Source organism: Diabrotica undecimpunctata, chromosome 2, assembly GCF_040954645.1.
Source record: "Diabrotica undecimpunctata isolate CICGRU chromosome 2, icDiaUnde3, whole genome shotgun sequence".
Lineage (NCBI taxonomy): Eukaryota > Metazoa > Arthropoda > Insecta > Coleoptera > Chrysomelidae > Diabrotica > Diabrotica undecimpunctata.
In genome coordinates this window covers 130,612,165-130,637,797 of record NC_092804.1, presented here as the reverse complement: position 1 = coordinate 130,637,797, position 25,633 = coordinate 130,612,165, and the positions used below count along the sequence as shown (strand labels likewise).

Genomic DNA, 25,633 nt, shown 5'->3' with positions numbered 1-25,633 from the left:
CAATTTAAACTTTTTTGGTTGTGGTGGATGGAGCCTAGAGGGTTGATGGGGGAGAGTTTTCTTTCATGTCATTTTAATTCGCCCTTACTGTCCTACAAACGGTATACATATATATATATATATATATATATATATATATATATATATATATATATATATATATAAGAAAAAGTAGTCCAAAGTTTTTTGACTAGTTTGGAAAAAATATATGTAAATACTTTTTTCTTTTTGGGTGTGGTAGTCAATAAAAAATAGAGCTTTGCTAAGGCGTACTATTTATTCTGAATCCAAGCTTTCGGTGGTTTTTTGCCACCTTTATCAAGGTCTACAAAGAAAATTACTATGTTGTAACAAACTGAATGGTGCCAAAAAGGCTGTAAAAAACTATAAAAAACTTACCCGAATGTAAGATTCGTGGCTTAAACAACAACGTTAAATAACATGATAAAACTGAGGTTGCAACTAAACTTAAAAATGTTACAACAAAAAACATTTTTAAGTTTAGTTGCAACCTCAGTTTTATCATGTTATTTAACGTTGTTGTTTATGCCACGAATCTTACATTCGGGTAAGTTTTTTATAGTTTTTTACAGCCTTTTTGGCACCATTCAGTTTGTTACAACATAGTAATTTTCTTTGTAGACCTTGATAAAGGTGGCAAAAAACCACCGAAAGCTTGGATTCAGAATAAATAGTACGCCTTAGCAAAGCTCTATTTTTTATTGACTACCACACCCAAAAAGAAAAAAGTATTTACATATATATATATATATATATATATATATATATATATATATTATATATATATATATATATATATATATATATATATATATATATATATATATATATATATATATATATATATATAATATAATACGATTCTAAATTAGTCCTATACAAACCTTCTCTGAGATTTCCTTTACAAAATTTCGACAACGTCTCTTTATTTACTGTGCAGCTCCATTTGTATTCAAGATTTCCAGTAGAATTAGCTGGAGATTCGGTATCTATGGAGTCACTTCCATCCAAAATGATGTCTTTATTTATTTCCCAAGTTAACTCTAATCCGCCTTTTATAATGGGGATAGGTGTTTCTTTCTCGATTTCAAAGGTGCACTAGAATAAAATTAAATTGTATTATCGAAAATACTAGAGCCTCTGGAATAAAAATACCGCGGATTGTGCTTTTAGACACTAGCACAGACTGACATAAATAACCTAATTTATTGTTTACAATTTTTTAAATATTAATTTCATTGCAACATACTTATACATCGATATAATATACCAAAGAATATGGAACCTATGAATAAATAATTGCGTCCAAAGGAGCTAATAGAAATGGCCAATTCTCGTTTGCCAGATGTCAGTGGTGTACGAAAAAAAATTCTTTTAGTACATATGTATCAACAATAATTATTTATTTTCGGTTTTATTTACATTTGAATCAAATATATAATGACGTGTAACATTACAAAATTAAAACAATGAGTATTTTTATACCATGTAAACATAAAACACATATATTTTACAGGAACGTAGTTGCGCATCGCACGCCACTGATGTGACTGATAATTTATTAATTTACCAAAAAGAATACATTTAATCAACGATTCTAAACGTTTTACCATTTGCGACCCAATTTTCAATAATCATTTTCACAGCGCCTTCCCTCGTACAATAACAGTATATTATCTATGCTTTTTTACAGTAAAATCTTAATTGACGGATCTACAAGTAAAGGCTCCCCCAAACCAACGCGAATTATTCGCAGCGGATTCGTGACGGAAAGTTCGCAGTCGAATTCCTGACGGAATTCGTAAAGAACTTCATATTGAAGCGAATATATTCGCGTCATACTCGTATGTGTCTAGTATTGAGAAGAGTTGGTGACAATGAAAAACAAAGAATACTACTCAGTGATCTCAATTCTTCACAAAAATGTATACATCATCAGATGAAGAAGAAGCTCTTGTAATGTTAGCAATGGAGGACGACAATTCAAGGTAAAATTATTATCTATAGTTATCCTAAAACAACAATATGGACTATATTATGAATTTAATCTTAGGAAAAGAAGAAAATGGGTTCATGATATCAATCTAGAAAGACTGAAATGTGGGGAATATCACACGCTGATGCCTCAATTACGAAAAGACGATAAAAGATGCTACATTTATTTTAGAATGACAATAGATTGTTTCGATGAACTGTTGCACCTTGTAGAAAATGATATTAGAAAATCAGACACGAATTTCCGAGAAGCTATTTCTCCCGAAGAACGGTTGGCCATAACATTAAGGTAAGAAACTGAAAAAAAACTGCAGGCATTGTTTATATCATTAATTTACTACAGTAAAAGAGAATAAGGATCAAAATAACTCTAAAATATACTTTATGTATTGTAAGGGTCAAAAGAATTGACATAGTTGGAAACTGATGGATTATGAGAAGCTGCTTGGTTGCAACTCTGCGCCAAGTTGTGTAGTGTAACATAATTATTTTCACAATTCACTTCATAGAACCCAGAAGTATTCGATTGTTTAGGTAATGCAGTGTCATTTGGTGAAGGTAGGGATACAACCGAAATACTTCCAACGGAAGAGGGGTTTTGATAGGTGTCTGTACTTTCAGCTCTAGATTGATGGCTATTCAAAGAACTTTCCTCCAATTGAAGCAACTCCTGCTCCATGATAAATCTTCATTTTTGTTTCAATTTGCCTTCTAGGAGAGAAATATTTTACCGTAGAAGCATGAGCCAAAAACAGTTGATCGGTAGCATCATGCACTACTCTCTTTTTGCTCTCAAAATAACTGATCATATCTTTCACAGATGTGGAGGACTCAGAATTGCGTTTTCTGTTTGTTCTGCCTGTAGAAGGAGTTTCATTTGAAAGAGTAACCCTAGGAGCTTCATTTCGAGTAGGTTTCGATGAGAAGGGTTGAATCTTATTCTGGGAATCATCTGTCTGAGTTGTTAGTAGATTTTTACTACACGTTGGTTTCTGTACTGCGGAATTTTCATCCGTTAATATATTTTCGGGTGATTCTATATTTGGGAATGCTTCAGATTCTTGTGTATCAACATCTGTGACATTGGATGCAGTCTTAGCAAAATTTAGGAACGGTTTGAACGATTCCATATGATCTGCCCATATCCATTTTTTTTTATCGCTTGCCGCTTGTCCAGTTCTAGTTTTATTAGTTCTTATGTACTTAGCGTACGTATCGCGCAGATTCCTCCATTTTTTTTAATCTCATCCCCTGAAACAAAATACTCTTTTTTAGGTATCTGGCTACCGGAGATACATTTTATACAATAGGCCATAGTTTTAGAGTCGGGTTTTCGACTGTAAGTGCCATAGTTGTAGAAGTTTGTGAAGCTTTATGTAGAAATTTGCAACATATTTACTTGCCCGAACCAACTACAGAAATATGGAAAAAATCTGAGGAAGGTTTTAGAAATACCTGGCGATTCCCAAATTGTATTGGTAGCATCGATGGCAAGCATGTTACTATCAAGTGTCCAGACAAAACAGGATCTAATTATTGGTGTTATTTGAATAAGTTTTCTACAGTATTAATGGCTATTGTTGGCCCAGATTATAGATTCATTTCAGTTGATATTGGCGGTTTTGGTAAAAACAGCGACGGTGGAATATTCGAAGCTTCCAACATGGGAAGAAGATTTGAAACAAATCAGATGGGTGTACCTGAGCCGAAAAATCTCCCAGGCCAGAATGAACTTTCCCCCCATGTCTTAATTGGAGACGAAGCCTTTGCACTAAAACCATACTTGTTGAGGCCCTTTCCATACAGTCAAAGCAGAACAGATATTTTCAAGGAAAATTATAATGTGAGGCTCTGTAAAGCGAAAAGAGTAGTAGAAAACGCTTTCGGAATATTGGCACAAAAACGGCGTATATTCTACAGACCAATGGAAACAAAAATTGATACTAGTATTCTCATTGTGAAAACTGCATGTATTTTGCATAATTTTCTAAGGACAAAAAAATGTGATGATAGATTCATAGAACTTTTAGATCCACCAGAGCCTGAACTTGGAGCATTTCAAAATCTGGACAATGACCCAAGGAGAGCTGCAAGACTGGCATTTTCTGTTCGAGAAAAATTTGCCACGTATTTTAATTCAGGACTATGAATAGATTGTTCACGATGAAAATAATGGACTCTTCTTGCAGTAAATATAGTATTGTTTAGGCCTCTGCTTTTCTTTAGTCTTAGATGTAGAAAAATAAACCAATACAAATCGTAAAACTACTCACCATTTTCGCCTATTTCTTCTCCTATTTTAGTCCAAATCTTGTCCTTTTTCCTTACATTTTTATAATCTTCATGAGAAAGGTCATAGAGAATAGGATACTTTCGAACCAACTCAATAATTCTCTCCATTTCAATTTTTTCACATGCGAAACCACTGCAAAACTGATAAAAACGCTGTCGAGTGCGAACTAAGATTCCGGACGAATAAATACACAGACAAAACGCATGCCCGAACGACGAAAATTGTACTTGTCTGAACTTGTATACTTACCACAGTGGAAACAATTCAATGCGAATCGTATGCGGTACGGAATTCCGCAGGTAATGCGAATTTTCCGCGTTGGTTTGGGGGAGCCTTTAAACCAGCAATCTCCACTTTGACAAATTTGCATTTTATTAAAGTTTTATGTTGCTTTGTTATTTATAATTATTTGTACATTGGCTTGAGTTATTCACCAAATTAACTTAGTTATTTCATTAAATTTTAAGTAATTAACAATTCAAGTTTGTGAGATTTCTGGTTTTGCTTTAAACAGTTGGATATTGCCGATTTTGCCACAGAAAAAACAATATATGAATGCAAAAAACACACATCTTCTTTGAAACTAAATTTTTATTGAAAAAACCTTAAAACAAATATTTATGGAACAAAAGAGTTTAAACAACCAAATCTCAAACTTCGTTATAAGCATAAGCTTCTCCTTCAATATGTTCAATAAATCCTTCATTTTTTAGAATCAATAAGTTTTTTCACTCTTCTCAAAAATGTTTTGTTAACATACTCGTTTGTTGAATGATCCTTTCTACTGTACGTAAAGATACTCTAGTATCTTCACTTACACTTTGTTTAATACTGGTTCGATTATCTTCAGGAAATAGAATTTGCATATATTTAAATACATTGTAAACTATTTCTTTGGATTCTGGTGTCAATCTGATCTGTTTACTCGTACTACACTTAACCATCTCCATTCTACAAAATAGTTCTAATACGCGTGGTAGCACCTTTCTTGTTGAGACTCGACAATATAATGAGATTAAAGTACGAACTCGTTTGAAATCCAGTGAGTAGAAATTTTTGGAAATAATTCTTATCAGTTCTTTGTATATCATTAACCTGTCGTTAAGGACTCATTAATAATGACTTTATAATTACGGTTTTAAGGTAACTGATACTAAATCAGAAATTAACTTTTACCAAACTTTATAGAGTATCAATTATTAAAGATGGTATTAAAAACAAACAAAAAGTTTGGTATCTATAAAACAATCTGTGTACAATCAAACTTTATTTATTATTTAAGTGAGTAATAATTTTGTAATTAGTGCGATTTCAAATAATTTAATTTGTTTAATATTGCAACGCCATTGCATGGGTCTGATTATAGATATTCTATTGTCTGCGCGATTAACTATTTCGTGGAAGGGCTCGCCAATGATTTGAAATAAGCTGTACCTGTTTAACATTAAAATATCTGGTAAAACTATATTCACGTTAATCACCTGTCAAATTCATGTGGGACATTGTAGCTAATAATGTGTATCAGTTCCGTCGTTTATCGGCTAACGTAAAAATATTAACATGTTCCATATTTTGGTATATTATATCGATGTCACTATAAATAATGTTTCCCTTCTTCTTCTTTAAGTTCCATCTGCTATCGAAGGTTGGAAATCATCATGGCTATGCGGACTCTATTGACTGCCGCTCTAAAAAGTTCTGCACTACCGCATTCAAAACATTCCCTTAAGTTATTAGGCCAGGATATTCTTCGTCTTCCCACATTTCGCTTTCCTCAGATTTTGCGTTTCATAATGTTTTCCTACGAGTAATATAGTGTGAATATTATCTTCTTTTTTGATTGCCTTCTCCTACTAAAGATCAGCCACAATTTTTTTCTGTCTTGCGTCTTCCGCAGCAAACCTTTTGAGTCCAAGTATATCCAATCTAGTCAGTAGGAAGACGCCAGAACTCGTGGCTGAAAGACCTGAGGAGATGGTTCGACCGCTCATCCGCAGAGATCTTTCGCGCAGCAGTTTCCAAAACTACAATTGCCATTTGGATCGCCAACCTTCGAAAGGAGACGGCGCAATGAGAAGAAGATATCCAATCTCATATATCTTTAAACCAGGGGCACTGTCTATATCCTGGTCCACATCTACCTTCGATTCTTACCTTTTCTTATGAACTGAAGGAAGTGATATATATCGTGTCTTATGATCAAGACATGCTAATTTCCCCTTTTTAATTTTATTTCAATGATCTCAGGTTCCCAAAGTTAAGTTAAGTCGAAGATATATGGAGAACTATTCGTTGTACCCTCACTTTAATTCCCTTAAGTTTATTCAGGCTGCTTATTTTTAGCCTCCACGGTTTAATCTTATGCAAAAGTATGGGATATATATGTAGCACTTTACAAAATTGTTTCTTATTTTTAAATTGAGATATCTATTCCTTTTCACATTTTACATATATCTCCATTATTGGAACCAATTATAAAATAAGTTTTAACCTAAATTCTCAAAGTGCTCATTTGCGAAAAATAGTGCAAAATAGTTATCGACAACACAACATACACCTGTATATGATAAGAGTGGCAGTGGCAGATATGAACGACGTCATGACAACTCTAACCTCAATACAAAGGTAACTATAATCACTAATGAACAAGTGCGAGATGCAGTTGAAGCAGCGAAGATGTATAACAAACCCATTACTGGAACAGCTTCTAACTCTAATTTATCTACAGAAGTGAAGACAGTTCCAAAACTTGGATTTTTAAGTGTTTATCAACTGCATCCTGAAACGACAACCGAAGACTTGACTAATTATCTAAAGGTAAATGCTCCAAATGTCAGTTTCTACTGCAAGAAGATAAAGGTTACCGAGTACCAGGCTAGTTTCAAAGTTTCATATCCATTACATTACAAAGATGAAGTCTTCAACCCCAGCATCTGGCCTGAGGGTTCGATGGTCCGCCGTTTTAACTTTAAATACAAGAATTTTACCAGCCGCGGTCCCCAACAAAATAAGAAATGATTGTTACGAATCCGGAATTGGGCAATCTAGATGCTACAAATAAGTTTGGAGGCAGAACCAATCAACTAGAGATCGTATGTATAAATTCTCAATCTATTATAAACAAAATAAGTCTTATCGAATTATTGCTTGAAACTGAAAGTCCGGATTTGCTATGTATATCTGAGTCATGGTGTAGTGACAACAATATAAATCTTCCTAATTATCTCTTAGGTTCGTACTATAATCAAAGTGATCATATACATGGTGGTGTACTTATATTTGTAAAGGTTAATTTTAAATTTAATATTCCAAGTTTTCTCACGAACATCTGTCAAGATTTTAACTTTGAGTGTTGTTGTATTAGTTTTAGATGTGACTCAAAAAAATTTTGTTTACTCCATGTATCGCTCCCCTAATGGGGATATTGATATTTTTATACATAAATTATATCATGTATTTAATATTTGTTACGTTAAATATGATTGTGTTATTCTTTGCGGTGATCTTAACATCGATTATCTTAAAGAGTCAAGGAAAAAATCTATATTGATGGATTTCATGATTAGTTTTGGACTTAACTGTAAAAATACTAAACCAACTAGAATATTTACAAACAAAAACGGTGTAATTTCACGATCGAAACTAGATTATTTTCTTACCAATATTCCTCAATTATACAATGAGGCTGTCGTGAACTACAATTTAGGTGATCATCTAGGACTTCATTTTAGTTTAAACATATCTGAGAGTAACAATACTGCTACATCCCAGATAGCTACTTATAGAAACTTATCAAAGAATTGTTTATCTAATCTTTTGTTGAGTCTTGATTCTGAGAATTTCGAAAATGTTTATTAATATTCAAATGATGTAGATGATGCATATAGAGCTTTTTTGAACACTGTCTCATATCATATTGATACAACATGACCTTTAATATCAAAACGCATAACTACTAATACCAACAGAAAATGGATCAATACTGAAATTCTTCAGCTTAGTAAAAAGCTGAAGGATTTATTTTGGCTAGCAAATGTTAGTGGTAATCCAGATTTAATGTATAACTATAAAATACAAAAGGCCAACTTTATCCGTAAGGTAAAGGATATAAAAAAAGCCTCATATCAAAGTTATCTACATAATCAAAATAATAATAAAAGAAGGAAGGAGATATGGAAAACTGTGAATCGTCAAACTGGTAAAAATAAAAACAATTTTGAGTGGAGCATTACTGACAATAATAAATTATTGATACATCCAGAACACACAGCAAACAAATTTGGTGAGTATTTTTGTACATCAGTCAAACGCACATTATTAAAACATTTCAATAACTATACCTTTAACGATTTCACAACTATGACAATTAACAACACATTCTTTTTTTCTGAGGTCTCACCATTTGATATTGAAAATGCTATATCTTCCTTAAACTATACCAGCTCAGTAGGTATTGATCAAATCCCCACTAATATAATTAAATACATTTCTTCATATATATCTCCTGTTCTGTCTCACATCATCAACCTATCTGTCAAGGATGGCAGGTTTCCAAGTGACCTTAAAACGGGAGTAGTTAGTCCAATTTTCAAAAAGGGAGATCCATGTTTGGTTGATAATTACAGGCCAATCACCGTAACAAGTGTACTCTCTAAGATTATCGAAAAGTGTATTTACAGTAAAATGTTAAATTTTCTGAATAAATATATTATCTTAAATAAATGCCAGCATGGTTTTCTTCCTAATAAATCTACAGAGAGTGCTTCTATTTCATTATTTAATTATATCCACGCCGCTTTGGATCGAAAAAGGTATGTGGGTGCACTCTTTTTTGACTTAACTAAGGCTTTTGACTCTATTGACATTGAAATTATACTGCATAAATTAGAAGCCCTTGGTTTTCGGGGTCATTTCTTGAACTGGTTAAGGTCATACTTACAACATCGTAAATTCCTAGTAAAGTCGATAATAAGAAGTCATCTATTTTTAAACTTGATCGAGGTGTACCGCAAGGCTCCGTATTGGGACCCTTAATATTTCTTTTATATGTCAATGATTTGATAAATTTTTTAACTGCAGACCATACAGTTCTTTATGCAGATGATTCAACAATTGTAGTTGACGAGTCAACTGAAGTCGAACTCATTTCAAAAATGAACTTAGTAGCACAGGAATTTATAACCTGGTGTAAAAGGAACTCTTTAATGGTAAATGCAAAGAAAACTATTTGTATGCAGTTCTACTCGCGCTGTAAGCCATCCCATGGTTATAAAATCACAGTCAGTTCTGAGGAAATACCCTTTAGTGATACAACACTATTTCTTGGTAGCATTCTAGAAAGTAATATGACATGGGATGAAAATGTCACTACAGTCTGCAAAACAATGAATAAGGGTTACTATGCGATCCTTCAGTTGAAAACTCTATTTAACACCAATCACTTGATAAGTGTGTATTATGCATTGGTTTATTCATATATGGTCTATAATGTTGTCTTGTGGGGAAACTCTAGAAACTATTCTAGAGTTTTTATAATTCAAAAGAGAATTCTTAGATTGATATTCAATATTGATAATAGACAATCATGTCGTAAATATTTTATTGAACACAGACTGTTGACTTTTCATGCTTTATATATTTATAAGTGTATTATTCACGTCAAAACTAAATTTCAAAATTTTACTCTCAACTCTGACTTTCATAATTACCCGACAAGACACGGGAGGTTGATAAGCGTGTGTAAACACTCCACAACTCTCTTTGAAACTAGCCCTGATTTTACAGGATCTAAATTTTACAATTGTTTGCCACTTAATATAAGAAATGAAAATAATATTCAAAAATAAATTAAAAGCATGCTTGATCCAATTATGCGTTTACAACCTAAATGATTATTTTGACTTAATAAAAGACTACAGGGAATGAGGACCGACGGGTTCAGAGACGCTCTATATCGCATATCTTTTTTTTTATATTTTATTGATTTTGTTTTATGTAATTGTCCTATATAACTTGTTGATCATGCTTTATGTACTATATGACTTGTGATGGGATGGGATCCCAATGTGATCTGATGGGATTAATAAATAATATTCTATTCTATTCCATCAAATTTACCAGTTCCGGGAAAAAAATTTTCCATTTTTTTTCCATGTCTGCCAATTTTTAGGGAAAAATAAATTTTCGTTAAAAATTTATAGCACACAGAGCAGTTATACTTGACCCACTACATAAACTATTAAGAAAATATGTTAAGTTCATCTGAACAAAATAATGTCAATAAGCCTTTGATATGGTAAAAACTTGTGTGATGTGTTAACAACCAATTATGAAGATATTTGTCCCAAATGTTTCAATTAAAATCGACACAGATGCATGCATGTGTCCTCGACGCATCAAGGAATTTGGATATCGGTTAAAATACTTGGGAATTCCAAGGTTGGCCAAATCCAAATTTCTAATTGATTCGATGCAGGGAAATTCCACTTTCGCTACGTAAAACAAAGGATTTGTTTTACATAAAAGCAGGTAGATTTTCTCTCATCGGTCAGTCGAGCTTGCCTCTTCTACTGTAGACCTAGTCGGTGCTATTATTGTACCTACTAAGTTATTGTTTTATTTCTGATTTCCTATATACCATTTTTATTTTAGCAATATTGTATATTCAGACCTTTTCAGGTTAGAATATTACATTAATCTATATTTGTTCATGTACTGATTGTTTGATTGTTTATTTTTCTTGTATTTTGTGTCTAAGTTGTTCTTCCGTAAGTTAAGAACACTTAGAAATATTTATCTTGCTTTTTCTATTTTATATTTTGATTTGTACTTTGTCTAAGTAGTTCTTTCCGGTAAGTCAAAGAACTCTTAGAAATATTTCTCTGAATATTTGACTTGTTATTTTAATTGTTTGCCTAAGGCGTTCTTTTCCGGTAAGTCAAAAGAACACTTAGAAATATTTTCATAATCATTGTTGCATTATTATTTCCGATATTTTATCTAAGATATTTTCTTCTTTAAGTTAAGAAAATACTTAATATATTTTTCTCTTTCACTTTCTATTTTATGCTAAGTTGTTTCTTCCGTAAGTCAAGAAACACTTAGCAATATTTCCACATCTTTTCTATATTTGATTTTTCTTATTTTCTATTATAAGTCGTTCTTCCGTAAGTCAAGAAACACTTATTTGTGCATTTATTTTACTATATTTGATTCTATTGTTTATTTTCTGTTCTAAGTTGTTTCTTCCGTAAGTCAAGAAACACTTAGACATATTTCTATAATCTGTTTCATTTTTGCATTTCTCGTTTTATATTTTGAGTATTTTATTTTTCCACTCTAAGTCGTTTCTTCCGTAAGTCAAGAAACACTTAGAAATATTTCCATATTGTACTCTCACATTTACATATTTCATTTATCTATATTTCTGTCCTAAGTTGTTTCTTAAGTCAAGGAATACTTAGATCATTTTTACCTATCTGTTTTCCATTTTTGCTCTGTTACTTTGTAACTGTTCCTTGGAACCGTTACCTATAACAGATATTTGTCACTGGAACTGTTATTTATAAAAGCGGTGGTATTTAACCTTTCTATCAGCGACAAACCAAAGATGGTGAATACCCGATCCAATTCCGGGGATAGGAAGAAGCCCGAAGAGCCGGCGATGGGTCCTACAGGCCCAAATGCCCCCTCTCGGCAACATGGCGCCCAACCCACAAAATCCGAATCCACGACCCCAGGACCGTCTTCAAGCCAGCCTTCCACAGCTGACTTTATCTCTGCCCTAATGCAAGCGATGACGGCCCTATCCACTACTCAAGGCACTACACCCCAGATGCCTCAACCTGAGCCACCGAAGCCCAGGATTACATATATGAAGCCCCCTCAATTCTCAGGCTGGGACACTGAAAACCCTCTCAACTTCCTAACCAAAGCTGAGAATTTCCTAACTAAATATGACGTAGACGAGGACAACTGGATAGACTATCTCATCGACAACTCACTCCACGGCGATGCGAAGAAATGGAGCCAGAAGTTTTCATACACGGACCTGCCATACACCACATTTCGAGACCGTCTACTAAGGAGATACAATGACCCTGCCGCAATTTCAACCCTGACGTCGAAGCTTCATGGAGAACATCAACGTAGAGACGAATCCACGGAGGAGTTCATTAACCAGAAATCTGCCTTATTCAGACGTCTCATGCCACATACCCCCGAGGACCAGAGGTGTATAACGATAGCGAACTTACTGAGACCCGACATCGCGATCTGCCTGAGAGCGAACATCCCCAGAACCGAGGAAGACCTTCTGACAATCGCCCAGGGCATGGAATGTGACATCCGCCGGACCGGCAAACCCCAGCAGCAGCAGCAGCAACAACAGCCGTACCGTCCCCTACGTCAGGATAACGCTCCACGACACCCTGAGGCGATAGACCAGTGGAGGAAACCCAGCGGACAGTACAGGATGCCATCAATGGACCAACCACCACCTCCAACCCCACAGAACCAGGGAAACGCCAATCGGGGCGCCAACTGAACCCTGTTGTAAAGATGGTGCCCCAACTGAATCCTATTCAGGTACAACCCTCGACAGCAGGCCTCCCCCAACTCTATGGAAGGATCAACGGGCAGCAAGTGAAGATTTTGGTCGACACCGGTGCCTCCGGGAACTTCGTTCACCAGAGGTTGATCCAGAGACGGGACCTGCAACGAGGACCAGGACTGGTTCAGCTGGCATGCACGGGCAGCACATCCCGCACCCTAGGGACTGCTGCAGTCAATATGAACATTGACACTCTGGACACGACTGTAAACTGCATGGTTATGGAGGATTTGAACCACGACGTTGTGTTAGGGATGCCTTGGTTGGAGCAGGAAGAGGCCAATGTAGACATACCCCGAAAATGTCTACACGCTGGTACTGCCTACCGAACCACCATCTACTGGGCGAACCCAGCAGAAAGGCAAGCCAAACCACAACAGCTGGAATTCCATCAAACCCCATCCCAACAAGCAGAGCAGTCAACCCAAGAGGACAATGAAATATTAGACAACCGTCCACGTCAGCCGACCACTGAAGAAACCGAAACAGCGGACATCAGTACAGGCACACCCGAAGAAGAAGAAGAAGCCTACGGCGTTCAATTACTAGAGACGATGGAGGACGTCGACGAGGAGGAAGAACCTAGCCTGACAGCAGATGACATGCCAGACGCCGAATGCCTTCTATTGATAGAGACAATGGAGCACGGCGACGAGGAGGAGGACACCGACCCCATCCTCGACGGTCCGGTCGACATACCACTCCGAGAGGAAATCCGGAGAAGTCACCGGACACACAAGAGAAAGAAACGACTTCGAAGACGCGAGCAGCAAACCTCCGAAGACGTACCCAGGAGCGAGATTGAAGAGAATCTCCTCCAAGAGTTCACGATGGTGGACGATGCCAAAGATGAACAAGGATAAGGTCCCATTACGACACGTGGAGATATCAAGGTGAATTGAGTAGCCTTATATCTTCACGACGTCGTAGGACCTCCTCAGGGTGAATAAAGTAGTCCTGACGGAAGCAGACGAGCCACCCGGCACACCTGGACCACCTGGGCCTACTGGACCATATACAATTAAGTTCAAATATCTTAAGTACAATATCTTAGTTTTTTTTTTATCTTAAGTCTTTTACATTATATTTAAAGTAAAAATTTTATTATTGTATTTTTTTTTATTCTTAAATTGTATTTTTCTATTGTTTTAATAAATTTTCTTAGCACCGTTAGGTCTTTCAGAGGAGGGGGGATGTCCTCGACGCATCAAGGAATTTGGATATCGGTTAAAATACTTGGGAATTCCAAGGTTGGCCAAATCCAAATTTCTAATTGATTCGATGCAGGGAAATTCCACTTTCGCTACGTAAAACAAAGGATTTGTTTTACATAAAAGCAGGTAGATTTTCTCTCATCGGTCAGTCGAGCTTGCCTCTTCTACTGTAGACCTAGTCGGTGCTATTATTGTACCTACTAAGTTATTGTTTTATTTCTGATTTCCTATATACCATTTTTATTTTAGCAATATTGTATATTCAGACCTTTTCAGGTTAGAATATTACATTAATCTATATTTGTTCATGTACTGATTGTTTGATTGTTTATTTTTCTTGTATTTTGTGTCTAAGTTGTTCTTCCGTAAGTTAAGAACACTTAGAAATATTTATCTTGCTTTTTCTATTTTATATTTTGATTTGTACTTTGTCTAAGTAGTTCTTTCCGGTAAGTCAAAGAACTCTTAGAAATATTTCTCTGAATATTTGACTTGTTATTTTAATTGTTTGCCTAAGGCGTTCTTTTCCGGTAAGTCAAAAGAACACTTAGAAATATTTTCATAATCATTGTTGCATTATTATTTCCGATATTTTATCTAAGATATTTTCTTCCTTAAGTTAAGAAAATACTTAATATATTTGTCTCTTTCACTTTCTATTTTATGCTAAGTTGTTTCTTCCGTAAGTCAAGAAACACTTAGCAATATTTCCACATCTTTTCTATATTTGATTTTTCTTATTTTCTATTATAAGTCGTTCTTCCGTAAGTCAAGAAACACTTATTTGTGCATTTATTTTACTATATTTGATTCTATTGTTTATTTTCTGTTCTAAGTTGTTTCTTCCGTAAGTCAAGAAACACTTAGACATATTTCTATAATCTGTTTCATTTTTGCATTTCTCGTTTTATATTTTGAGTATTTTATTTTTCCACTCTAAGTCGTTTCTTCCGTAAGTCAAGAAACACTTAGAAATATTTCCATATTGTACTCTCACATTTACATATTTCATTTATCTATATTTCTGTCCTAAGTTGTTTCTTAAGTCAAGGAATACTTAGATCATTTTTACCTATCTGTTTTCCATTTTTGCTCTGTTACTTTGTAACTGTTCCTTGGAACCGTTACCTATAACAGATATTTGTCACTGGAACTGTTATTTATAACAGCGGTGGTATTTAACCTTTCTATCAGCGACAAACCAAAGATGGTGAATACCCGATCCAATTCCGGGGATAGGAAGAAGCCCGAAGAGCCGGCGATGGGTCCTACAGGCCCAAATGCCCCCTCTCGGCAACATGGCGCCCAACCCACAAAATCCGAATCCACGACCCCAGGACCGTCTTCAAGCCAGCCTTCCACAGCTGACTTTATCTCTGCCCTAATGCAAGCGATGACGGCCCTATCCACTACTCAAGGCACTACACCCCAGATGCCTCAACCTGAGCCACCGAAGCCCAGGATTACATATATGAAGCCCCCTCAATTCTCAGGCTGGGACACTGAAAACCCTCTCAACTTCCTAACCAAAGCTGAGAATTTCCTAACTAAATATGACGTAGACGAGGACAACTGGATAGACTATCTCATCGACAACTCACTCCACGGCGATGCGAAGAAATGGAGCCAGAAGTTTTCATACACGGACCTGCCATACACCACATTTCGAGACCGTCTACTAAGGAGATACAATGACCCTGCCGCAATTTCAACCCTGACGTCGAAGCTTCATGGAGAACATCAACGTAGAGACGAATCCACGGAGGAGTTCATTAACCAGAAATCTGCCTTATTCAGACGTCTCATGCCACATACCCCCGAGGACCAGAGGTGTATAACGATAGCGAACTTACTGAGACCCGACATCGCGATCTGCCTGAGAGCGAACATCCCCAGAACCGAGGAAGACCTTCTGACAATCGCCCAGGGCATGGAATGTGACATCCGCCGGACCGGCAAACCCCAGCAGCAGCAGCAGCAGCAACAGCCGTACCGTCCCCTACGTCAGGATAACGCTCCACGACACCCTGAGGCGATAGACCAGTGGAGGAAACCCAGCGGACAGTACAGGATGCCATCAATGGACCAACCACCACCTCCAACCCTACAGAACCAGGGAAACGCCAATCGGGGCGCCAACTGAACCCTGTTGTAAAGATGGTGCCCCAACTGAATCCTATTCAGGTACAACCCTCGACAGCAGGCCTCCCCCAACTCTATGGAAGGATCAACGGGCAGCAAGTGAAGATTTTGGTCGACACCGGTGCCTCCGGGAACTTCGTTCACCAGAGGTTGATCCAGAGACGGGACCTGCAACGAGGACCAGGACTGGTTCAGCTGGCATGCACGGGCAGCACATCCCGTACCCTAGGGACTGCTGCAGTCAATATGAACATTGACACTCTGGACACGACTGTAAACTGCATGGTTATGGAGGATTTGAACCACGACGTTGTGTTAGGGATGCCTTGGTTGGAGCAGGAAGAGGCCAATGTAGACATACCCCGAAAATGTCTACACGCTGGTACTGCCTACCGAACCACCATCTACTGGGCGAACCCAGCAGAAAGGCAAGCCAAACCACAACAGCTGGAATTCCATCAAACCCCATCCCAACAAGCAGAGCAGTCAACCCAAGAGGACAATGAAATATTAGACAACCGTCCACGTCAGCCGACCACTGAAGAAACCGAAACAGCGGACATCAGTACAGGCACACCCGAAGAAGAAGAAGAAGCCTACGGCGTTCAATTACTAGAGACGATGGAGGACGTCGACGAGGAGGAAGAACCTAGCCTGACAGCAGATGACATGCCAGACGCCGAATGCCTTCTATTGATAGAGACAATGGAGCACGGCGACGAGGAGGAGGACACCGACCCCATCCTCGACGGTCCGGTCGACATACCACTCCGAGAGGAAATCCGGAGAAGTCACCGGACACACAAGAGAAAGAAACGACTTCGAAGACGCGAGCAGCAAACCTCCGAAGACGTACCCAGGAGCGAGATTGAAGAGAATCTCCTCCAAGAGTTCACGATGGTGGACGATGCCAAAGATGAACAAGGATAAGGTCCCATTACGACACGTGGAGATATCAAGGTGAATTGAGTAGCCTTATATCTTCACGACGTCGTAGGACCTCCTCAGGGTGAATAAAGTAGTCCTGACGGAAGCAGACGAGCCACCCGGCACACCTGGACCACCTGGGCCTACTGGACCATATACAATTAAGTTCAAATATCTTAAGTACAATATCTTAGTTTTTTTTTTATCTTAAGTCTTTTACATTATATTTAAAGTAAAAATTTTATTATTGTATTTTTTTTTATTCTTAAATTGTATTTTTCTATTGTTTTAATAAATTTTCTTAGCACCGTTAGGTCTTTCAGAGGAGGGGGGATGTCCTCGACGCATCAAGGAATTTGGATATCGGTTAAAATACTTGGGAATTCCAAGGTTGGCCAAATCCAAATTTCTAATTGATTCGATGCAGGGAAATTCCACTTTCGCTACGTAAAACAAAGGATTTGTTTTACATAAAAGCAGGTAGATTTTCTCTCATCGGTCAGTCGAGCTTGCCTCTTCTACTGTAGACCTAGTCGGTGCTATTATTGTACCTACTAAGTTATTGTTTTATTTCTGATTTCCTATATACCATTTTTATTTTAGCAATATTGTATATTCAGACCTTTTCAGGTTAGAATATTACATTAATCTATATTTGTTCATGTACTGATTGTTTGATTGTTTATTTTTCTTGTATTTTGTGTCTAAGTTGTTCTTCCGTAAGTTAAGAACACTTAGAAATATTTATCTTGCTTTTTCTATTTTATATTTTGATTTGTACTTTGTCTAAGTAGTTCTTTCCGGTAAGTCAAAGAACTCTTAGAAATATTTCTCTGAATATTTGACTTGTTATTTTAATTGTTTGCCTAAGGCGTTCTTTTCCGGTAAGTCAAAAGAACACTTAGAAATATTTTCATAATCATTGTTGCATTATTATTTCCGATATTTTATCTAAGATATTTTCTTCCTTAAGTTAAGAAAATACTTAATATATTTGTCTCTTTCACTTTCTATTTTATGCTAAGTTGTTTCTTCCGTAAGTCAAGAAACACTTAGCAATATTTCCACATCTTTTCTATATTTGATTTTTCTTATTTTCTATTATAAGTCGTTCTTCCGTAAGTCAAGAAACACTTATTTGTGCATTTATTTTACTATATTTGATTCTATTGTTTATTTTCTGTTCTAAGTTGTTTCTTCCGTAAGTCAAGAAACACTTAGACATATTTCTATAATCTGTTTCATTTTTGCATTTCTCGTTTTATATTTTGAGTATTTTATTTTTCCACTCTAAGTCGTTTCTTCTGTAAGTCAAGAAACACTTAGAAATATTTCCATATTGTACTCTCACATTTACATATTTCATTTATCTATATTTCTGTCCTAAGTTGTTTCTTAAGTCAAGGAATACTTAGATCATTTTTACCTATCTGTTTTCCATTTTTGCTCTGTTACTTTGTAACTGTTCCTTGGAACCGTTACCTATAACAGATATTTGTCACTGGAACTGTTATTTATAACAGCGGTGGTATTTAACCTTTCTATCAGCGACAAACCAAAGATGGTGAATACCCGATCCAATTCCGGGGATAGGAAGAAGCCCGAAGAGCCGGCGATGGGTCCTACAGGCCCAAATGCCCCCTCTCGGCAACACATGATTGCTGTGCTAAAACAGAAAGATGAAAATGGTACTAGTAGACAAGTCTCCTATTTTTCAAAAATATTATCAGAAGTACAAAAGAAGAAAAAATCAATATATCTAGATTGGTTAGCAAAAGAAGCTGTAAAATATTGGCAACATTGGTTAATGGGCAAATAATTTAAGGTGTATTCTGACCATAAACCCTTGAAAGATATGAATTTTAACGCTAGAACGAATGAAGAATTAGGTTATTTGGCTTTCTATTTATCACAATACAATTTTAAGGTTAAATTTAATCCAGGGCCAACAAACCACGAAGATTCGGGGCCAAGAAGAACCAAGAATTCTGTGAGCAGAAATCCAGTATTGGAACCAGAGGATTTGAACGATTTTATTAATCACTATTATAATGATTTACAAATAAGTAAACCAATAAGAAAAATTAACTTAATAGATGTTGAAGAGATAAAACAAGATAAAATAGATTTACACAATAGTAATTTGACTTTTATAAATTAAATCTATTATAGGAAAATAAAAAAAAGAAACAATTTTAATATTAGAAAAAATTAGTATAGATCTAATCAAAAAGATGTGGGAGAGTTGGCTAAAACAAGATAGTCTGGTAAAACGGGATACCGACGATAATTTAAAAATAAGTGGCGCCATCTAATAACCGGGGATGTTACTCATCACAGATACCGTCTATTTGAATGTAGCAGGAGGTTACTCTGATTAATTGTTGATTTGTGGCTTGTCGCAAATGGTGGCAAATGCTATTTCGAAAAAGTAAGGTTATGCTAATTAGTTTCATCCGTAACTAATTAAGAATTATTAAGTTTAAATCAACAAAATAAATACCGGTGAGTATTTTTTATGTTTCTCTATGTAATATGAGTGTGTTTTGTGATATTTGTGATTATGATAACTGTTTTTTTTTTATTGAAAAATTTCAAAATATTATTTAGTGTTTAGTTGGGTAAAATGGGATATCGAGTTGTTGGGTAAAACTGGATACTATCCCGTTTTGTCCAACCAAAACGTAGACACTTTTTAACAAGCATATTAAATTTAATTTTTTTAGGGTTCTTCAAAGATGGCAAAACATAAAAGAAAAAGTGATCGGCAGTCTTGGAATGAAGATAGTATGCGTCAAGCAGTGGAAGAGATTTTTGGCGGAAGAATGGGTTATCTTAAGACTTCTAAAGAATTTGGGGTACCTCGAACAACTATTGAAGCCAAAGTAAAAAAAATTAAAAATGGAACTCTCGAACGAGAAATCATTCTCAAAATACAAACAATAGTAAATTAAACAAATTTTGTTTTTTGTTACTTAGTGAAAAATTATATACTTATTTGGTTTTACTTTGAATGACTTTCGAAGTTTGGCTTTTCAGTTAGCTCAACGCAATGGATTAGATAATCCATTTAAGAGAGACAAAAAATGGCCGATAAAGCTTAGTTATACAGCTTTCTAAAGAGACATCCAACCGTTAAACTTCGTACCCCTGAGCCAACATCACTAGCTTGAGCCATGAGTTTTAATAGGCCTGCTGTAAAAAATTATTTTTCCTTACTTACTGGCGTGCTTGAAAAATATAAAATACCAATCGAACGGATTTACAACGTTGACGAAAAGGGTATGACTGTGCCAAAGAAAAGATCGAAATGTTTATTATTGCGTGGGAAAAGGCAAGTTGGGTGTATATCTTTAGCTAAACGTGGTGATCTTATTACTGTGGAAATTTGTATGAGTGCTTATGGTGTATTTATTCCGCTTACCTTAATTTATCCCAGGTCAAGAGAAAACCTGAGCTGCTAGATGATGCTCCACGTGGCAGTAAAGCTTTCTATCATTCGCCAGCATGGTTGAAAAAAGAATTTTTTTCTAATTAGTTTAGTCATTTTATTAGGTTTTCAAAATCCTCCAGAACATCCTGTTCTTTTGCTTTTGAAAGGACATACGACCCACACAAAAAATATTGACGTCATAGAGAAAGCTAGAGATATTGGTGTTGTAATGTTGTGGTTCCCTCCGCATACCACGCATCACTAGCAACCTCTATACGTCAGTTTCATGTCACCATACAGCACTTATTATACATTAAAAGTTTAAAAATGGATGCAGCAACATCCAGGTCGACCAATCACAGTCTGCCCAATAGAAAAACTTTTCAAAAGAGTATATATGAAAGCTACTACAACCCTGCTGTGAATGGGTTTAGAAAGACTGGCATTCAACCTCTTAATCCAGAAATTTTTAAAGACTGGATGTTTGAACCAGCTGAAACAACAGAAACACCGATGAACAATCCGATGATTAGTTCCGTTTTAGAAAATAATCGGCGCTCTTCACCTCGTACACCGCCATCATCATTGGTGATAATATCAAGTTTATGGTGATGCAGAAAATGAGAATTCTCCAAATACATTGCCTTCAGATATTTTTACACCACAAAAATCTCCTAAGGTACTTGAAAATAAGGAAAATTGTCATATTACTCCTCCTCCTATTTGTTTCAATAAGTTTTATGCTAATGTGATACCCTCTTGTTCGTACTCTGTCAATAAATTTCAAGTCACTCCCAAAGAACTAGTTGCCCTTCCTAACACAAAGAAAAATTAACCCTAATGATAAAAGGAGAGAAACAACAGCTGTGTTAACCTCAACACCTTATAAAGAAGAACTGGAGAGGACTATAGGTAAAAAGCCCATCAAGAAACCAAAACTAAATTTAAAGGAAAAGCAAAATTGGAAAGGCAAAGAAAAATCCTGAATGTGTTGCGTGTGTGAGTCCATTTCTTTTATCTATTTGCAAGGAAAAAATAAGAAATAAGTTCCAAAACCAAGAAAAGAAAAAAAACGAAGAAACAAAAGGGATAGCAGTTCAGATGATGAAGAAGAAGACGAAGTTTGCATTTATTGCTCAGAACTGTATTCCAAATCAAAATCAGATGATGGTTGGGCAATGTGTGAGTAATGTCGACTTTGTGCTCACGAAGCTTGCGCCGGGGTAGAATATGATGGTGAGCCATGCGATTTTTTTCGGTTTTAAATTATAAATTTATTTAATATTAATTTTGTATGAATAATGTTATATTTTTCAAGTCAATATATTTAACTTCAATATCGTCTTTATTCACATTCAAAAACTATCCCGTTTTACCCGACCAGGTGGATAAAACGGGATACTTTGCCATTTTAAAAAAAATTCACTTTTTCTATTTAAGCGTAACTATACTTAAACATAGGAAGTGAATAATGAAGAAGTTTCAGTTAAGAAGAAGTAGATATCAATAGCATAGTCAGATAGTTATCAAGTCAAATAGTTATGAGTAAAATAACGTTAGCTATCCCGTTTTGTCCAACTCTCCACTACATCATACCTACGACCATTTTGGACAACAAAAAAATTAATAAAAAACATAAGAAAAATATGCAATAACTGTGAAATTTGTTTGAAAAACAGATAACGAAGAAAACATGGATGGACGTCACATTTAGGTCCAGCAAAACGACCATTTGAAATAGTTTCTGTGGACACAGAAGTACCTCCATATATTAATTGACCCTTTTACAAGGTACGTTAATATTTTAACATCTCAGAATCAAAGTGCAATGAACATTGATAAATAAAATTGACAAAAATGGTAACAATTACCAAATCGACATAGCGTTGACAGATCAATACCCTGGAATTAACTAAAAATAATGTATACAATTTTTTTAGCATAATAATATAAAACTGGTATTCACTGCCGTTGACGCACTATTTTCTAGTGGACTGAATGAAAGAGTAAACAAAACGCTCATAAACAAAAATTAATGAAACAAAAAACAACAAAGTTGCATGGGCAACAATTACACAAAAATGTGTAGAAGCCTACAATAAAACAAATTATATGATAAAAAAGTTTTCTCCAAAATATCTACTAGAAGATGAAAAAACAAACATATTACCTGATGAAATAAGACCTTTAATCACACAAGATAAATTAATTAAAGATAAAAAATTGGCATTGAAATATTAAAATCACGTAAAAATACCAAAAGATGATTTGATGCACGTCGAAAAGACCTACAACTTAATGTTAAAGACCAAGTATACGGGACTGGACCATATAGAATTACGAAGAAATGGTCGAATTTAATCTACGAACGGACACTGGACACAGAACAGAAAAGTAAAACCTGTTCCATATCACAAAACTAATACCGTTGTTTAAAGAAACCAAAAATGAACACACAAATGACATCAAAGAAATCACACCAGCTTTAACTAGAATATTTAAAAATGATACAGATATAAAAATTTCAAATAAAACAGTTCAAACTATAAATAAAGTGTTTTTAAAATTGAAGGATAGACATCCTAAAGAATTAACAACAAATATGATCTACAGTATCCCTTGTACAGATTGTAATAAAGAATATACATATAGGACAAAGTTAAAGATCCATAAAAGATCGGATTACCTCCCACAAAAGTCATTGTAGATTATACTTAAAGAGATGCACTTTTACCACACGTAATCACACTATGAATTATAGTTCCTTTAAAATCTTAGGTGTTGAAAATAACTATAGTAAGAGAATCTTTCTAGAGATGGCTTGCATAGCAGAGTTTGACAATTGTATCAACAAAAAATCAGTTAAAACTTATATGTAGTAGTTTTTGTGGATAGGTGGAGCTGGGGTTTTCATTATGGAAAGACAGACAGAATAAGCAAATTATAATATTCATATATTTTCATTTAAAAACATGTTAATGACGTCATATTTTGACAGCTGTCAATAAATGAACAAACACATTAAGTCAGGTTATCTGAGACTAAAAAATAAAAAAATCTGTTTGAGAACTTTTCGTAAAAGCTGAGTACTGCCAAATTAATATTAATAAGGATAGTACTTTGTTACGCGCTCGCAATTGAAAATTATATTGTCACTATTTTAAAATGGCGCAATAAAATCCCAAGAAGTCTAGGAATAGATATGCTGTGTAACACAAGAGCTTTCAAATGGGATATTACTTAACATTTATTGTCTTACCTACAGATTTATAATACTGTCACAAAATGGCTGCTCTATAATTTTAAATAAAATGGGGAATAAATAAAATGGATAAATAAAAATGAGAATATAAATAAAAATTTACCCAAATATAAAATTTATATACCAGTATATCGAAATCTACGTTTTTTTTTCATTTTTACGATTTTATTTGCAGGACTAGAATTGTTACAAATTAAAATTTACTTACAGCTGTCGTGATTTCACCTTGTTGGTCGTCATCGGAATAGTCCTCAACAATTAGTAGTAGCAAGTGGTATGGATTGAAAGTATGATCGAGTGTGTATGGCTCGATTATAAAGGTATCATCTTTAACATTCTCAAATAGAATGTTTGTTCCATCTAAAATATTAAGAATACATTTTATACACACTAATGTTTTACCATATACTCTACAGCCAGCAGGGGGTTGAATAAGGTATGTGCACGTAATAACGCCAGCTTAGTAATATCGCCAACTCCTGATTTCTCAGAAAGTACTTTACTAAATAATAAATGGCAACATGGATATGTTCCTCATAGTCATTGAGTTATAATCTGTGAAGAAGCTATAAGTATATTAACGTGTAGATTAAAAACGGCTTCCGAAGGTGTTGTTAACGATCATACCAATATGCCGGTGGGATCAGGACCAAAATCAATAATATTAAAACTACTATACAATAATTGATAACAATATGATTATGATAAGAGAAGTGTGATTAATGGAAGATGAAAAATGCTCTGATCATTGGCAACACAGTTACACAAATAGGGGTACTACGGTATGGCTGGGTACTACTATGGTAGAGGTGTCTTGGTCGGGGTTTGACAGAGCTAGCCTGCAAGAGATCCTGCAAGAGAGGTAAATACACAGAAAAGAAGAAACTTTTGGGCATAATCCTATTTTTGAAGGAATAGGGAAACCTAGAAATACGAGAATGGATAACAAATTAGATAAGAGCGATAACGTGAAAGATATAAAGTGGCAAGAACGGAAAGAAGATAAGACAAAAACAATACGAAAAAGATACAGATGGTTACTAGATGGAACAAAAAGAGTAGGGAGAAGTACTTATTTACCGCTGTAAATACTAAAAATACAACATATATACATACCTAATATATAAAGAATAATTCATACAATTAAATAACAAGTTGTAGCTGATACGAGATAATAATATAAATAATATTTTAAAGGGTAAAGTAAATAAACGGTATAAAATAAAAGAAATACGTTCGTTTTACAACTTATGTATTTGATAACTTCAAATTAACTGAACTTTGTGCAAAGTGTGTACATTCCTGACCAAAAACTAGTTCAATTAAAAATGTTAGAAAAGTTATTATTATACAAACAACAATGAATATCTGCCGAATATCACAATCGAAATACTGCGTCTAAATAAAAAATGATGTTACCGTATTTAATATTGAAACTGCACGAAAAAAATATCCCCGAATTTGATTCTGTTAAAGTTTAGTTATATACAGTTACTAATAAATAAGACAAAATTACATACCTATATACTTATACAGTAAATATAATTAACAACTATTCTTTGCCTTTTTATCACAGTACTTATATAATCAATTGTTCATCGTCAATGGGAAAATTTACTATAAGACGATAAATCACTAAACTGTGGTAAAAATAGGTTATCAAATGATAAAATTTTCTAATAAAAACATGGCTTCTATTTGAATACATATATTTGTAAATGGAATGGAAAAACTT

General features: G+C 35.0%; 1 protein-coding gene across 1 annotated transcript in view; it reads right to left on the bottom strand.

Annotated features, from left to right (window-relative positions):
- LOC140434877 (uncharacterized) overlaps nt 1-25,633 on the bottom strand; it is a 309,793-nt gene that overhangs the window by 267,305 nt on the left and 16,855 nt on the right. The window contains exons 4-5 of the mRNA XM_072523474.1: nt 24,107-24,258; nt 906-1,119 (exon numbers count right to left, since the gene is read on the bottom strand). Of these exons, the coding sequence (XP_072379575.1) occupies nt 906-1,119; nt 24,107-24,258 (366 nt within the window). The remainder of the gene's footprint in view (nt 1-905; nt 1,120-24,106; nt 24,259-25,633) is intronic.